Raw genomic sequence first — 16,784 nt, 5'->3', positions numbered from 1 at the left:
CATTTGTTTTAACATTAAAAGTACACTGTTCTAAACATAAGTACAAATACAACAACTTATTGACCTAACAACTTCAAAACCATAAAAACAATATTAAAAAGCTTACAACTTGTAAACAAGAACTGCCAAGAACAACACCCAACTACAAACCAACGCTATCTTTAACTTCTTATTTTCTGATTGAAAGAGCTTATTAGAGTTAGCTACTTTAGCTATTACCATAGATGATTGGTCCTTCTCTTCATCGACCCAACTGATAAACCCGCATTTTGGTCTCTGTTAAATTTAACATTGACAGTAAGAAAATAAATTTTTGTCATGTAAACACGAGGGTTTAAATTTGAATGACGTTAACAACATGATACCAAATATGGGCAAGCGTAAAACAATCTTCCTAGGTTTTTAGCTGTACCCGAAATCCTAACGATACGTTCTCCTCCGCAATTGCAGTATGCCATTAGCCTTCTTTTTCTTTTAAATCGGAGTTACTTTCTCAGTTAAATTTTTCATAGTGAGTAACACCCATTTATAGAAGAAATCATATTACAGACAATTCTTTTTTACTATGAAATGAACTGGTTTGACTATGAATTCAACAAGTTGAACTACGAAATCCATACAAGTACATTGTGTTGTCTTGTCTTTTCTTGTCGATGTATGATGTTTGACTATGAAATGAATTGGTTTGACTATGAATTTAAAAAGTTGAACTATGAACTGCAGACAAGTACATTTTGTAGTATTGTCATGTCGGTCAGTGAAATTTGACTATGAAATTAATTGGTTTGACTATGAATTTAAAAAGTTAAACTATGAATTTTGAACAGTAGAGATACAATATTTTCTATTTATAATTGCATTTGTGTGATATTACATTTGTGTGATGATTGTAGAGCACTTTCATTGGTTTTGAAAATGAGTGCTTACAGCGAAAGAAGCTTTTCTCAACTACCAATTTTCTTGCATAACCTTCAAAGAACAAATCCTAATACCTTCACAGCCATTAAGAAAACAAATACCAACCACTTTCAATTTTGTTTTGTGGCTTTAGGTTGCGTGGTATAACATACTTCTTTTATTGAGTTATACAATATTTCATGGTAATGTATCTCGATTACTTTTTACTTATCACTAATATGTGTTCGTTTTTATATAGATTCGTACCTTCCTTAGGTGCATGATACCGCTGATATATGTGGGTTATTTACCCCTTCTTGGGAGCTATCTGACAACAATGTACTTCACAGTGGCTTTAGATGGAAATCATGAACCACTACTCTTAGCAGTTGGTTTGGGAACCTTAGAGTGTGAAAAATCATGGAGATGGTTCATGATGAGGTTAAAAGATTGTATAGGTGAGGACATAAAGGTTGGTTTCATAAGCAACCTGTGTGATAAAATAGACTTTGGTGTTCAGAGTGCCTACCCAGACTCCTATCATGGATATTGTCCTAAAGATATAGCTCGAAAAATACATGAGTCTGTCGGACATAACAATACGGAAGTCGAATCGTTGTTTTGGAAGTCATGCAATGCATATAGCGTTGATGATTTTTACTTGTGTTTGGAAAGGTTGCAAAGTACATGTAGGAAACCACCTTTCTGCACCTTGCTTAGGAGTCCAATTTACTGGCTTGACGATATACCGATTTCAAAATGGACACAAGCATTTTTCCCAAAAATACGTTACAATGTTAAATCGATTGACGTCCCTGAAATTTTGCAAATTATATCCACACGTGAGTTTCCTATAACAACGATAATTGAGTTAATCACTACGTCGATACAATCAAAGTATGGTGAACGGGCTGAAGTGGCGGGTAAGGGAGATTGTTATATTTAGTTTTTTTATTGTCCTATTATTTTTATTAAAATATCAAATTTTACAGGGAGGTTGTCTAGTGGGTTGACCCCTTACGTTGAGAGTAAGGTTCAAAAATGTCTCAAAAAGTTTTATAATTGGAAGGCAAGACGTTTGTATGGGGATACATTTGAAGTCGATGACAATTTTGCCACCACCAACGTACAACTTGAACGAAGGGTATGTAGTTGTGGTAAATGGCAAAAAAGCAGTATACCATGTGGCCACGCTATAGCATGTCTAAGAACTCGTACATCTGAATCCATTCACAGAATGGTTGATTACAAGTTCACTAATTTTGTGTATCGACTTGCATATGGATCTGAGTTGGTGAATACTATACCATCACATGTGCATTGGGAAATACCAAATGAAACGGTGGTCATGTTACCTTCCTCAATGCAGTAGTTATTCATGTAGCACCTTTATATTTTATGTAGTATTATGTATTAGTTTTTTATGTACCCCGTTTTTATTTTAGTGTCGTGTTACGTATTAGTTATTCATGTACCCTGTTTATATTTTATGTCGTATTATGTATTAGTTATTTATGTACCCCATTTATATTTTATGGCGTATTATGTATTAGTTATTTATTTTATGTCGTATTATGTATTGGCGATTGAGGAAACAACATACGTTAAAAGAAATGGACGTTTATTAAATAGTAACGACTACACACATACAACAACAAGCAACTTAAATAACGAAAAACAATTAACTTAACCAACATGCATATTAAAAATAAGGGACATTCTTTAAAAGATTCCATGTATCTAACTGGGTAAACTCGCTACCATCATATTCAAAACGGTATAGTTCCAAAGCCACATGTCGTAGAATGTCTTCATCCGTATTTGCATGTTCGTTATCCAACTCGTTATAAATACGTTGAAATTGTTTCACCCTTATTTTCAAATCCAGAAGCTTCGCTTTGACATCTCTTCTTCTTCGATATTGAGTACTCCCCATTAAACGGTGAAACAAATGACAGACACGAGACCAAAATGATCCAGCACGAACTTGTGGGGACCCGGTGGAAAATCCTCCTCTATAGTTATAATCCAAGCTTGAACCGAAGCGACCTCCTCTGCGTTCCTCCATATATGTGGTGAGTCCATAATTGCATGGGGAGAAGTAATACGATACAATTACAACGGATATTAAAATCTATTTATAACGAGTCCTTATTTTCCTGGTGCAATGGCTTGTCAATTCAAGCAGCAATGTATTGTGTTGTCATTCGACGGGGGATGACTTGTCAACTCGAACAGTGATCTGTTGTGTTATAAGTATAGTACACTGCATTCGTCAGTTAATTTTGACTATGAATTGCAGATATATTAGAAGATTGGACTGCGATTTTGTGTAGAAACTACTATAAATTGACATTAAGTTAAATAAATAGTTTACTAAACAACCAATACAGTTGTTTAAATATTGTTTTTTAGATTCTACTCTCTTTGTTTCAATCAAAATGAGTTCTATATCATGGAGCAATGAAGAGTTCTTGGTTCTTACACGTGCTTATATTCATGTGTACGAGACAAGCAAGTTGAACGATCCAATGTTTTGGATCCGTTTAACCAATATTTTCAATGTTGAAAACCGAATGGCTACAAGAAACGATCGTGACGAACTAGACATCTTAGCAAGATGGTATGAAATGAAAACCGAAGTTCTATTATTCAACGATCTTTATACCAAAATTGACGACACCCGTTTAAATGCTACTGAGGAGGTCATCTTGGAAGTTGCGAAGGAGGAATACAAGTCATTAAGTAACGGGTTGGAATTCCAGTTTGAAGCCCCTTGGAATATTTTGAAATATATCTCGTTTGTTTAAAATCTGTTTTAGTTTATTATGTGAGTACTAGGTTATTTTCATGTATTTCGTATGTATTTTGTATGTATTTCGTTTGTTTAAAATCTATTTTAGTTTATTATGTGAGCAACTCGTATGATTAATTTGAATTAATAAATGTCCATTGCATTAGTTTTCACAATACATTAGAATACATTACTAACAAGGATTCCATGAACCATTACAAACATTACAACAATTACATGAAAAACGACATAATACGAACAAAGCATTAACGTAAAACACAAGTACATGGGTTATTCTGAACAGAAATTAGAGCGGTCTACATGAAATACTGTTTATTTTTAACAACCTTCCAAACTTCCTCATATTCAAAGTCTCTGCCATCATGCTCACAGATGTAAAAATCTGTAACGACTTCCAAGAACTCTTCTTCGTCCCGATAACGAACATTGTTACTTTTCGCATAATTACATGCTCGATTGAACCATGTCACTTCTTCCTTTACATCCATCCACTTAGTAACAACATCTGATTTTTCTCTTTTTTGTCCTTCTCCCATCTCATGGTTAAACAAAGATGTTATGCGAATCCATTCATCACCAATTAGGCAATGCGGGGGAGCAAGTAACGATACACCATCCTTAACACTTAGCCAGCATCCTGTTAGAACTAACACCTCGTTTGTCGTTCATGGCCTTTCAGAATTGGAACCAGGTACTTCATTCGAAGAACTTGCTGCATTCGACGACATTTCTAATAATGGGAGTTCGTTTCGTTTAGGTGATTTGGGTGTTTGGTTTTTAGATCTTAAACATCTATTTATATAAATAACAGGACTATGAATTAAAACTTTGACTATGAAATGGTTACATTTGGACTGGGATTTTCAACTTTATGTGGTGATTTATCATGTCAAACTGTCATTTATGTCTTGCCACTTAAGGGACCCACTGGGATGTGCAGGTTACTACAGTGACTTGTCATTACTGTCTAGTCATTTCAAAGTTGGACTTCTCATTACTGTCTAGTATGTATAAATACCACTTATTGCTCCAGTTTAATACAACATCGATTTTATTATGAGTTCCTCACACAAATTCGAAATTTGCTCATGCAACGAAGTAGATTGTTACTACTGTGATTCGGTAGACCCTTTTTTTACACCCTCTTCAGTCGGGTCATATATGTCACATTAAAATTTTGAAGAATTAAAGAAGGCTGAAGCACAACAAGAAGAGGACAAAGAGTCATCCCGACTTCTCACTCAACTTGCTAATGATATAGGTTCGGAATGCAAACAAGCTGAAGAATGGATTGACCTCAATAAAAACAAAATCAAAGAGCATAAAGATTGGATAAAAAAGAGTAAGAAGGCAATCAAAACGACTGAAAAACGGCTTGCTGAGAAGGATGAGCAGTTGATACACATTATGGTAAAAAAGGATCGTTTCGAAGACAAAATGAGAATTAGGGATGACTATATAACAATGGAGAAAGAGAAGTACCCGTTGCAGTTCCCCGAGTTTAAAAATTAGTTATAAAGTTGTAATATTATCATGAAACAGATTAGGTTGCCAAAGGATCGTTTGTTGTTTTTTTTTAAATAACATGTTGTAACTGTTAAAATAAATCTGCAAACTATATTTTATAATATAAAGGCTTCATTCATTGTTATAATCAACAAACTTAACTAAAATATGAAAGCATAGCAATGTCTTGTAAGAGTTAATAAAAATATTACAATACATAATAAGCTAACAACTCGTCATTACTCTTAATTTCAAAGTTGTTTTATATCAAAATCAGCGTTATGGGTTTGTGAGCAACCCGCTGAACCACCAATATTATATGCCATTTCTGCAGTAGAAATTATGTGACCTGCTCTGCTACCAGACGCCCTTCCAGTACAATTATTTCTCGTGTGTCCTAGTTGACCACATGTAGAACACTCTTTTATAATTGGACCCTCGCCTTGGGATGGAATGCGGTCTGTGTTTCTTGGTCTGCCTGGCTGACATTTATCCATTATAGGTGGCTTAACAATCATCAAATCATCGGGGATCTCCCATTCGGATGGCTTCGGCAGAGGGTTTATTGATTCCTCATATGTTTTCCTCAGTGTTTCGGTAAAGTAAGCATTTAATGCAAACCTCGAGCAGTCTTGGTAATTGTTCACTATTAAACATCTTATGACATGACCACAAGGTATCCCATCAAGTTGCCAATGCCTACATGTACATGTCATATGTTGAAAATTAACAATCACATTTTGTGCCCCCTTTTTGACCTCGCATTTCGTATTTGAGATCATGCGAAATCCCATGTGGTAAAAAAATTCTTGTTTTCTTTTACAACTTCATCCGCCCAAGGGGTAAGTGTTGTTGTTGCTTCCGCTAAAAAAAACAGCCAAAATGAAGAAGTTAACATCAATAACATCGAAACTAATAAAACATTAATATTACAAATTTACGTAATACCTACAAAGTTACGTCTTTGAAACCACCATTGTTGCATTGTAGCACGAAAAAAATCAATCAACATAAGTATTGGCACCTTACGTGCGTGTCTAGATAATGCATTTATAGACTCCGCACTGTTGGACGACATAAGATTATATCGGTTCCCTTTAAAATGTGCCCTTGACCAGGTTTCTGGATTTATACTTTTTAAGTACTCCCATACTGGTTCTTTTGTCTTTTTCATAACATCCATGGCAGCATCAAAAGCATCAATTGTGTACGCCCTACACGCCTCCCAAAAAATTCCTTTAACCGTCTTACTCTTGCCGAATCTAGATACTATGTTGAAATACAAATGGACACCACATATTCCATGATGAGCGTGAGGAAAAATGTTGGCAACGGATGTTGCTATAGATGGAGACCTATCAGATATAATTGTAAGCTCCTGCATATTTCCTATGCAATCACGTAGTTTTTGAAAAACCCATGTCCAAGAATCGGTACACTTATTTTTGCATATACCATATGTAACCGGTAATATTTGGTTCTGTCCGTCCTTAGTAACTGCAAGTAACATGGTACCTTTGAACTCGCCCTTTAGGTGAGCTCCATCTACTACTAGGGTCGGTTTACAAAAATTGACAAAAGCACGTACCTACAATACATTCTATTCAAATACACCAAAATAAATATTAAAAAATTAATATAATATTATAATACTAACCGAGCAACCGAGTGCGGCGTACAAAAACTCAAAGCGATCATCAGCATTTGTTTTAATATGTGTGACAGTACCCGGATTATGTTTGGCCAAGTTGTGACAATACGTCGGAAGTTTGGTAAAAAAATCCTCTTTCGTACCTCTTAACGACAACAATGCATATTGCTTCGCAGGCCATGCATAATGGTATGAGATATTGATATTCAATTGAGCATTCATATCATTAACAATATCTTTTCCCCGATAAACTCTACTATAGTCTTCAGCCAAAACATCAGCAACATATTCACCCAAAACATATTTGTTTTGCTTGTCGATGATTAGGTTGGAAAAATGTTGAAGAACATGTGTGTACATCAACAAATTTATTCACTTGAAAAAGTCTATCAGAATTTTTAATTGCTTTTGTTCTTAGTAACCAAAAACAATTTTTCGAAACGCACACAGCTTCATACCTTGATTTGGTGGATCTACTTGTCCTCGTCTGGAAACCTTCTCGAAGACATTTTTTACCAAACACCGTTTTAAAAGTTCTTTATTCTTAAATATACTCTCACATTGAATCTTTTGAAGATTCATGTCTACCATCTGTGTTGGGATATCTTCATTAAGATCAAGTGGGCATTCTAGTACAGGGGGCATACCGTAAAAAAGGTTATCGGGAAACTTAGCTTTAACTTCATCACCCAACTCATCTCTATCGGAATTGCTTTGTAGCTCGGTTATATCTAAACGTACATCACCAACATCAACATAATGCCCGTAAACATGATTTTTTTCATTTTTTTGACTTGAATTTTTTTTTTAGTTTTATCTACCACACGCCTATTCATAACTTTAACTTCTTGTTCGGCAACATCATCACAACGACCACCCACATCATTAAGATAAGTACCAACATCATCATCACCAACATGCTTGTAATTCTCAGGATCCACATAGTGAATAGGTGAATAACTAACATTAACATTTTCAGCAACACTATGAAACTGAGGTACACTAGAAGTATTGAAAGTACCTATCGGATCGTTGCTCCCTTTATAACTGCATAAATTACCAACAAGCTGGTTTCCAATTTCACCACCCCCATTAACCTCCTCAACTTCATCAACCACCACAAACACTTTCACAGCCCTTCCTCCACTACATTTGATTACGTTTATCAACATTCTAACATCCATGTCTTCAACTATAGCTATATAGTAATTTAATTCAGGATGGTGGAAACGAAGACCAATTCTATATTTGTCTAACAAACCAATTTTGCTTCTTACCAAAGATACAAAATCACTATAACTAATATATTCAGAAAATATCAAAGCAAATTCAGAAATACCTCCCTGTGGACATACGTATTCCATATTAGTTCCATTAACTTGCCATCTCCCACCGGTTACAAGACAAACCAAATATTCAATCATTTTTTAGAGCAAATTTTAGAGAAAGTTCCTAAACAAATTGTTACCAAAATGATAATTTTCTACAAAACTTTTTATATAGCAACATGATTTCGTAGTCAAACCAATTGATTTCATAGTCAAACTAAAAAAAATTCACAATTTCGCAGATGGGATGAGAGTAAATCGCAGATGGGGCATTTCCATCTACGATTTTACCCTATATATAGAGAAAAAAAATTAAAAAATAAAAAAATAAAACCATCTACGAATGTAGAAGCAGCTAAAGCACAGCTGTGCTTTAGCTGCTTGTACATTCGCAGATGGAATGGTGATTTCGCAGATGGGGCATTTCCATCTGCGAAATTGAGGGCTATTTTTGCAATTTCGATTTTTTTGGCTATTTTTGTAATGTAATTAGTGTAAATGGCTATTTTTGTCATTTTCTCTATATATTACTCTTAAGGTATTTATACGATGAAAATTTAAGCGTTAATAATTTTTTATAAAAGAAAATTTACTTCGCCTACAAATGTAAAACATAGAACATATTAAAGTTAAATGGTTGCAGTGGTATTCGGAAAATAATTTAACTATTTTAACTCTATATATTTCAAATTATAATATTTTAATAAAAATATACAATGATATAGTTAAAAATTATTAATGATATATATATATATATATATATATATATATATATATATATATATATATATATATATATATATATATATATATATATATATATATATATATATATATATATATATATATATATATATATATGGTTGTTATGTACCTAAGCTTAAGTATAGAACCTTTTAAACGACGTAGTTTTAAACAAAACAAATTCAATTTCATTTTCTCGTAGTTTTGTATTAATATAATATCATTGAATTAAGTTCTATTATGGAATGAAAAATATCAATTATATATATTTTATTGCAAATAATTATTGAAGTTGATAGAGAAAATAAAAACCAATATTTTTTTAACGAATATAACTCAAACATTTTGTCTTTCAATTGAAAAACTATATCCAATGATTTTGTGAAAATCTTGATTGAGTTATCACATGTTCTTCTTTTATCTTTTATTCTTTTAATTTTCATTTAGAATTTAGTAGGGTTGATTAAATAGTCACTGACTTTTAATGTTTTAAGTTCTTAGACACAATGAATAAAAAAACACAAATTTGATCAATTTAGTAAGGCGCATGATTAAGGAAGGATAGTAAAAGAGATATCATGGTTACTAAATTTGATTAATTTAGTAAGTCACGTGACCATAGGATTATATAAGCGTAGATACATGACAGCCACATATTCCCTAAGTCATATATATATACTAGGTTATAACCCGTGGAAACCATGGTTAACAAATTAAAAGAATATTGATACTTCGAAGGCATAATATTAATTAATGATTTTCAAACATCTATTAATTTACAAATTTAGATGATTTGTTTGTAACAAAATGATGGAAATATAAAATTCTAAAAGGCCAGTTCATTGTGCACACACATTCACAACTACACTCACAACTACATACATATAACATCTTTTGCAATCACACCCATATATAACAGGAGTCACACACAAACACAACGGTTGATAATATATTAATTTATGTAATATTACTTAATTCAAGATTAATGAGAGAAAGTAATATTATATAAAAACAAATAAAATAAGTCGAGTTTGCACTACTTAAAATTAGAAATTTTGAATTTTATTTCATAGATTAACTTATAATTGTAATTCTCTTTTTAACTCGAAATAGTTTTTTCTTATTATTTTAACTTATTTAGATAAGTCATAGAACTTTAATTTTTTGGCAAAATTTCTAATATAAATTGTTCAATCGAGATCTATGTTGTTTATCTAACAAATTGGGTTACTAAAAAAAGACCAAAAAAAACCAAAAAAAAAAAAAAAAAAAAAAAAAAAAAAAAAAAAAAAAAAAAAAAAAACCATAAAAAGGTCATAAGTTGAATTGAGTTCCAAATCTAACCCCTAGGATTAAATTGAAAAACCTATGCTCTATTTAAACAAATCAAACTAAACCAAATCTACATCTTTCAAAGTAAAAGGCTGGGTTGTTCAAAAACCATCTTATGGACCTTACGAATGAATTGATACATGTAGGGAAGTTATCAATCACTTCCTCTCAAAGATGCTCATGATTTGAATATCTTCAAATAAACTTGAACTTACAACTTAAGACCGTCTGGTACCTTATTCGAACAAAACCAACCTCTATATAAGTAGCAACAACACCACCATGTTAGTGATTGTTGCAGAAAATTTTACTACATTCTCTTTGATTGTTGACCATGGTTGTAATAAGGGTAATTTGTTGACCAACCTGGGCGGAAATTTCCCATGTCGGCTATTCATTGATATATTTTGCATGTGACAGCAATACTTTAACACGAAAAATAAATATACATTGCTATTTCTTGTATTTTATAAAAGCATTTTAACACAAAAAACAAATATAGATAGCTATTTTTTGCATTAGACTGCAACATGTTAACTCAAAAACTGAATGTAGATTGCTATTTTTTGCATTAGATAACAGCATTTTAACACAATAATTATTGTATATTGCTATAACATTTCGTATGGTCCTGTTGGAAGCTTTAGGCTACCTACTCTCCTTCTAATCTCATTCATATAATAAGCCAGTCTGGTTTATTAGATAGTGAGTGATTTGAATTTGACAGTAACAATTTAGCACAAAAAATGAATATAGATTGCTATTTCTTGCATTTGACAGCAAGATTTGAACACAAAAAAATGGCAGAAAAGTTAAGAATGTAACCTAGGGGATGGGTGACGGTTACCAACACATATGCACCTTTTCATTTTAAACCGTGTAATAAACTGGTATGTGACTAAACACACATCGCTAAAGTTCTGCAATTGACCCTACACATGAATCTTCGACTCCTACCAAACACACATGAATCAATAAAGTCATAACAACTATGAACCTTGTCTCAGTTTATACTAACAATATCAATGATTAAAACATAAATAGCCTGACAAAGCATGTTGATTCTATTTGTCTTGTTGAAAAGCTCGAGAACTTGTGAAAATGGGAAATGAGAAAACAAAAATACACAAGTATGATTACCTATTGTGAGAGAGTAGCACAGCGACACTTTAGCACATCCCCTGTTTGGTCTTCAAAATCAAAACGGAAAAATAACAATCATTACCCTGTAGAGTTATAGTGCTTATATAAGATTAGATTTTTTTTTAATTTACACAATTTCAGAATACCAAACAAAATACCAGAACGGAGATCGATAGAATTCCATTAAAAAAATATTCACCTCAACCTACAATATCAAATCGAGCATAATGAAAAAAAAAATCAAATGCAAGATTAACGAAATGATTCTAATTTAATCACAAAATCATTCCAACTAAAACAATAAATGGTGTTACAGAAAGCACCAAGAAAACGGGCTTAAGACAACAAATAAGTCAACAAAATTTAAGAAATTATTAAAGATGCTCTAACGAGTGATCAGTACTTTGTAGATAGAGGTTTCTTCACCAAAAATTGAACATAGGATGTCAAAAAATCAGTGTTTCCAGATAAAGAAAATACCATAAAACATGATAAAAATATATACGCGAACTTCATAAAGAAAAAGAGTAGAAAAGAAATTGCACAATATAGTTATGGTTGTTTTAGCGGACCTAGTATCAGCGGTACTGAGCGAACCTGATGGCAGAGAAATCGTTGGATTTGAGGGCAATGTTTAGATCTAGGTTGATTCGAGGTCAGATATAGGGACGCCGATAGTATATCGCAATGACGGTGGTTAGTTCGGTGGTGGCCAAGGAAGGCGGCGTTGAAGACGGGTAGAGTAACTTGGGTATAAGGATGATGGATACAATACAAATAGTGTGCCTTTTAAACTTCAATTTTGGTGAAATAATTGGTTTTCAAAAGAAAAATCAGTTCCGAAGAAGGCCAATAAGGAGAGATAACAGGCGAGATACCAGGATTCAAAATACCTTCTAATTTTTAGTGCTGATTTTTAGGGACGTGACTCTAACTTTGGTTTAAGGAATAGGCGGGAATAAAATTAAAGCTTTAGGACGAGATGCCATGTGGCAAAGAAAAGCGTAGAAAAGATAATATTGTGTGTATATTATAATACTATGTTACAACCCGTGGAAACACGGATAAAAGTTTAAATTTTTTTTTATTAAATTAATAAGATTTAAATTTTGTTTAACAATGAAAAGTCATGGAAATCTTGATCTATTGTTCTTCAGTTTCTACAAAATATTTGTGAGAGACTTTGTGAAAATCAAATATGAAATATCTTGCGATGCATGTCCTGATTTATTGGAATTGCTATTAACAAATTTGTTAGAGATACAATTGTTTTTAATTTTACTCAACTGGTATGGATTCAAATTATACTTTCCTTTTAAACTTGGAAAAAATAAATGAAATATAGCATTACCAGTTTACTAAACCACTGGATGAGTAAAAATTTGCATCACATTGATCATGAATAAACTCGGGTTTAAATAGACTATATGGTGCATTGAATTTTTCTTTTACATGATTTACTATGGCATTAAACTTTCAATTTAGAAGTTTTCCATATTGTTTTTGGGCTTTAAGTTTAATTTGTGAAATAAATCAAATTTTATATATTTCATAAATCAATTTTTTTTTATAAATGAATTTAATTATTTACATAATCATCAAAAATGATTTTATATTATTCTAAAAACATGTATAGTAGTTAGTTTCCCAGAAATACAAAAGGTTCTTAATCATCATTTACTATTTAATTCCTATTTTAAATAATATACATTAAAAAAATTAAAAAAAAAAAGACGTTTTCAAATAAATATTATAATAAAATTTACTTTATATATGTTTTTATCATAAAAGTTAATTTGACAGCTACAAAAGACTTTAATTTTTAATTTTTATTTTCACTGGTGAAAACCATTCATCATTTTGACTTTGACTACTATCTATTTTGCTAATCAAAAGATCATACTACCATATCACTTAACCCTATTCTCCTTTTGTTGTCATTGTGTTTGAGAATAGATACCCCCATCAAACCAACCCATTCTTTATAACTTATCCCGAAAAAGACCATATTGCCCTTTTCCTCTATTTTTACACCAAACCTATTTTTCCACCTAGTCTTCCATATTGTAATCCTTATTTTTTCCATCACAAATACATCTAATTAATAAAAAGATTGCAATGTGAAGTGAAAGTAATATGTTTGTGTTATGATCTAGATGCATCTAATAATAAATGGGTATACAAATATACTAAGTTTTAATACTAATATAAATGGAAGTTTTAATCTAAATTTAAAAAAAAAAAAAAAAAAAAAAAAAAAAAAAAAAAAAGACCCCTCCGAATTGTATTGATGCTCCTAGTAAATGTCCTTCCAAGCTTGTTAGGTGTCTTGCCTTCTTTTTTTTTATAATTCTTCTGTCTTTTTTTAAACACCTTGTAATGTGGGGATGTCACCAAGTAAAGATGCACATAATACATTTTCCAAATCATATAGTCACCATAGTGGATGCGACATCACCTTTCAAGTTGATCAAACTCTTTTTCTTGATCTTGACATCAAGACCAGAAACCATTATAAGTAACCAATATATTGCAAAAATTACATTAGAAACCAATATACGAAGAGTCTAACTCTTTAAAAATGACATTAGAAACCATAATAAGTTACCAATATATTGCAAAAGTTAAAATATTATTATAGAAAATGAAAATAAAACTCCCTCAAAAAATAAGGGTAAAATGGTCATTTACCTTAACTTTAGACGGCTGCAAACAAGAAACTCTCTTTTTTTATACTTACTTCACACATACATCATTTTAGAAATGAAAATGACCGTATAGTCTACCAAAGATTGAAGATAACCAACATTTATACTTGAAGACAAGCTTATTCGAACCTCTTAGTAAATTTGGTCTACAAAATCTATTGGTTTCAAAAAGGCTTAGTCCTAAACCTGCGTATAAACCAAACATAAACCTATAAATACATTAAAAATAAATAAGTAAATAAATAAATAAGAGATCCTTTTTGACAACATATGCATCCCACTTAGCCACTCAACAATCTTGGATCTTGAAAAGAAAATGTATTGGGTAATGTAGGTAAAGGATATGGAATGGCTTTTCCAACATCCATTATTGTGAACGCATTATGCACCTTTACCTAGCAGTAACATCACAAAGTTGAAATAAATGAGCAATTCTTATAGTTTTCACTTTGTGTATAAAAGGCACCTGCAATCAAAGGATCATTGAAAAGTTGAAAAGAAATAAATCGAATAATTAGTGAACTAATAAAGTAATATTTTACAAAAAAAGTACGTAAAATTTCCATTTTAAAACTATTATCTTTCTTGCTACTTCATTATACTTGAAGTTTATGAAGTTATGTATATGATAATCAACACAAACTACAAAAACCAGGGTATTGAAGTCTCTTTAGATATCTATGATCCATTGAAATGACTCGTCGAATCTCTGTGAGGGGGACATGAATCAAAAGAAAAAGTAAAGACAGGTCTTGCAGAACAAAAACTGGTTGTGACAGACTCTACCTTGATTAAGATTAGGCTTTCATGCTTCACAAAATTTAAAAGGAATTTCATTGAACATTTGGTAGGCAACTCACATGAGTTTTAGATGTAACCTAATCTGATTAGAATGTAATAGAATATGAGTAGATAATAACATTAAACTCAAGATCAACAGTTTTTTCAACTTAACAAAATCAAAGTTGTAAATTCGATAACAAATGTGGACTCTAGAAGTTTGGGTTGAGATTTTGTGGTCATATAGAGAAAAAGATATTATATAACTTGACCTAGACATAAGAGAGATGCAGAGTAGTATCCTTATCTTCATCTGGTTTAATGATTTATCGTCAATTGGTTTAACGATTTTGTAGCAGAGAGAGAAAGACCGGGAGCATACAACGTCTTCATTGCAACCTACAAAAACAAAGACAAGCATATAAGTGTTTGATCGACAAAATGAAGACATCAGGTTTCCATTGAGAAAGAAATAGAACTATTAAAAAGATAAGCAAATCAATTCATATATCTCGTCGATGTCGGTGCGTAAATTACTACTTGAATTTGGGAGGATTTGAATTTTGATTTTGATTTTATGGAGAGATGAATGACTTTCCTGATTTATTGGGATAACGAAAAAAGGAAAAGAATTGATCGGGTTCTAGTCTTCTATATTATAAAGATGAAGGACAAAACAGTAATTTAACTTAGAGAAGAATTGGGTGGAGGACAGACACGTGTAACTAAGGATTCTTTTATTAAGAAGAGAGATACTAGTTTATAACCCGTGAAACCAAGGCTACAAAATTAATTAAACTTTAATAGTTAGAACACAAAATTATTAATCAATTATAATCGTTAATTTAAATAAATATGTGAAATTATATCACCTTATAATTTGTATTAATTTTATTTGAATTTTGTATTCTATTGTTATTAATTTATTGTAATTAAAGTGAAAATTTTAAAATTTGAAATAGAGAATTAATAGGTTGACAAGTGACATGCATTAATTAATAGGTTTAATAGGGTGACATATGGCAAAAAAAGAATAAAATATGTATTAATTAGGAAGCCTAATATGATGACACATGTCAAAAGGAGATTAAAACTATTCTTTTATTAGAATAGAGATAAGAATACGATTACAATATATATATATATATATATATATATATATATATATATATATATATAGTACATATTTACACTTTGTACCCTTCTACTACTTAGCTATATTACAAACTGTCTAATATTCCCCTACAAGCTAAGGCCAGGTAACGACCTGCAACTTGGACAGTAAATCAGCAAATCGTTGAGAAGATAAAGGCTTTGTAAAAATGTCTGCAATCTGATCATGAGTGGAAATAAACTGAACAGAGAGTTTCCCTCCAGCAACTTTGTAACATTCCGTTTGAAATCAATTAAATAAATAATAAACTCGGAATCCCTGAGACGTAATTATTATGAGTATTTTAATGCCAAATGTTATAAACTGGATTTCGAGGGTTAAAGTGTAATTATGGGGTTTAAATTGTAAAGACTTTTCAGGGTTGAGGGTCGTTTGGTATCTTTTGGACATAGATTGGAAGAATTCTTGGAACCAAAGGACTATATGGTAAATTTGGGACTTCAATTGAAAGCCTTTTAGGATGGAGGGACCAATTGTGTTAAAAGGGTCGAAGTGTATTATGGATTCGGGGGTTTAAGACTGTGTCCTGCTTTCCCTCATTACACCTCCAAACCCTAACCATATCTCTAACTTCAGCCGCCACTTTACCAATCTCCAACCGTCACCCCCCCCCCTTGTGCCTCCCGATTCCTTCAAGTTTTCCGACCAGACAAAGATCCGAGTGGCCACCATCGTCCATGCCGTCGACAGGAGCCATCCTCCAGCA

At 31.9% G+C, this 16,784-nt stretch overlaps 1 protein-coding gene and 1 long non-coding RNA gene across 5 annotated transcripts; both read right to left on the bottom strand.

The window, feature by feature from the left end:
• Positions 1-5,332: 5,332 nt before the first annotated feature.
• On the bottom strand, positions 5,333-8,908 carry LOC128126424 (uncharacterized). Its single transcript, XM_052764271.1, has 3 exons — positions 6,876-8,908; positions 6,167-6,806; positions 5,333-6,082 (listed from the first exon to the last, which is right to left on the bottom strand). Exons 1-3 carry the CDS (start codon positions 7,227-7,229, stop codon positions 5,997-5,999), a joined length of 1,080 nt encoding a protein of 359 aa, XP_052620231.1. The 5' UTR covers positions 7,230-8,908; the 3' UTR covers positions 5,333-5,996.
• A 1,911-nt stretch (positions 8,909-10,819) lies between these two features.
• LOC111911745 (uncharacterized) lies at positions 10,820-12,329 on the bottom strand. Of its 4 annotated transcripts, none has more exons than XR_006192319.2 (3): positions 11,989-12,329; positions 11,575-11,621; positions 10,820-11,499 (listed from the first exon to the last, which is right to left on the bottom strand). It is a non-coding gene; the product is annotated as an uncharacterized LOC111911745 (long non-coding RNA). The 4 variants fall into 4 exon arrangements; XR_006192320.2 differs by having other exon boundaries at positions 10,820-11,463; XR_006192318.2 differs by having other exon boundaries at positions 12,014-12,329.
• Between the last annotated feature and the right edge of the window lie 4,455 nt (positions 12,330-16,784).

Source organism: Lactuca sativa, chromosome 5 (assembly GCF_002870075.4).
Source record: "Lactuca sativa cultivar Salinas chromosome 5, Lsat_Salinas_v11, whole genome shotgun sequence".
NCBI classification, from domain to species: Eukaryota; Viridiplantae; Streptophyta; class Magnoliopsida; order Asterales; family Asteraceae; genus Lactuca; species Lactuca sativa.
This window is presented reverse-complemented; position numbering and strand designations above follow the sequence as displayed.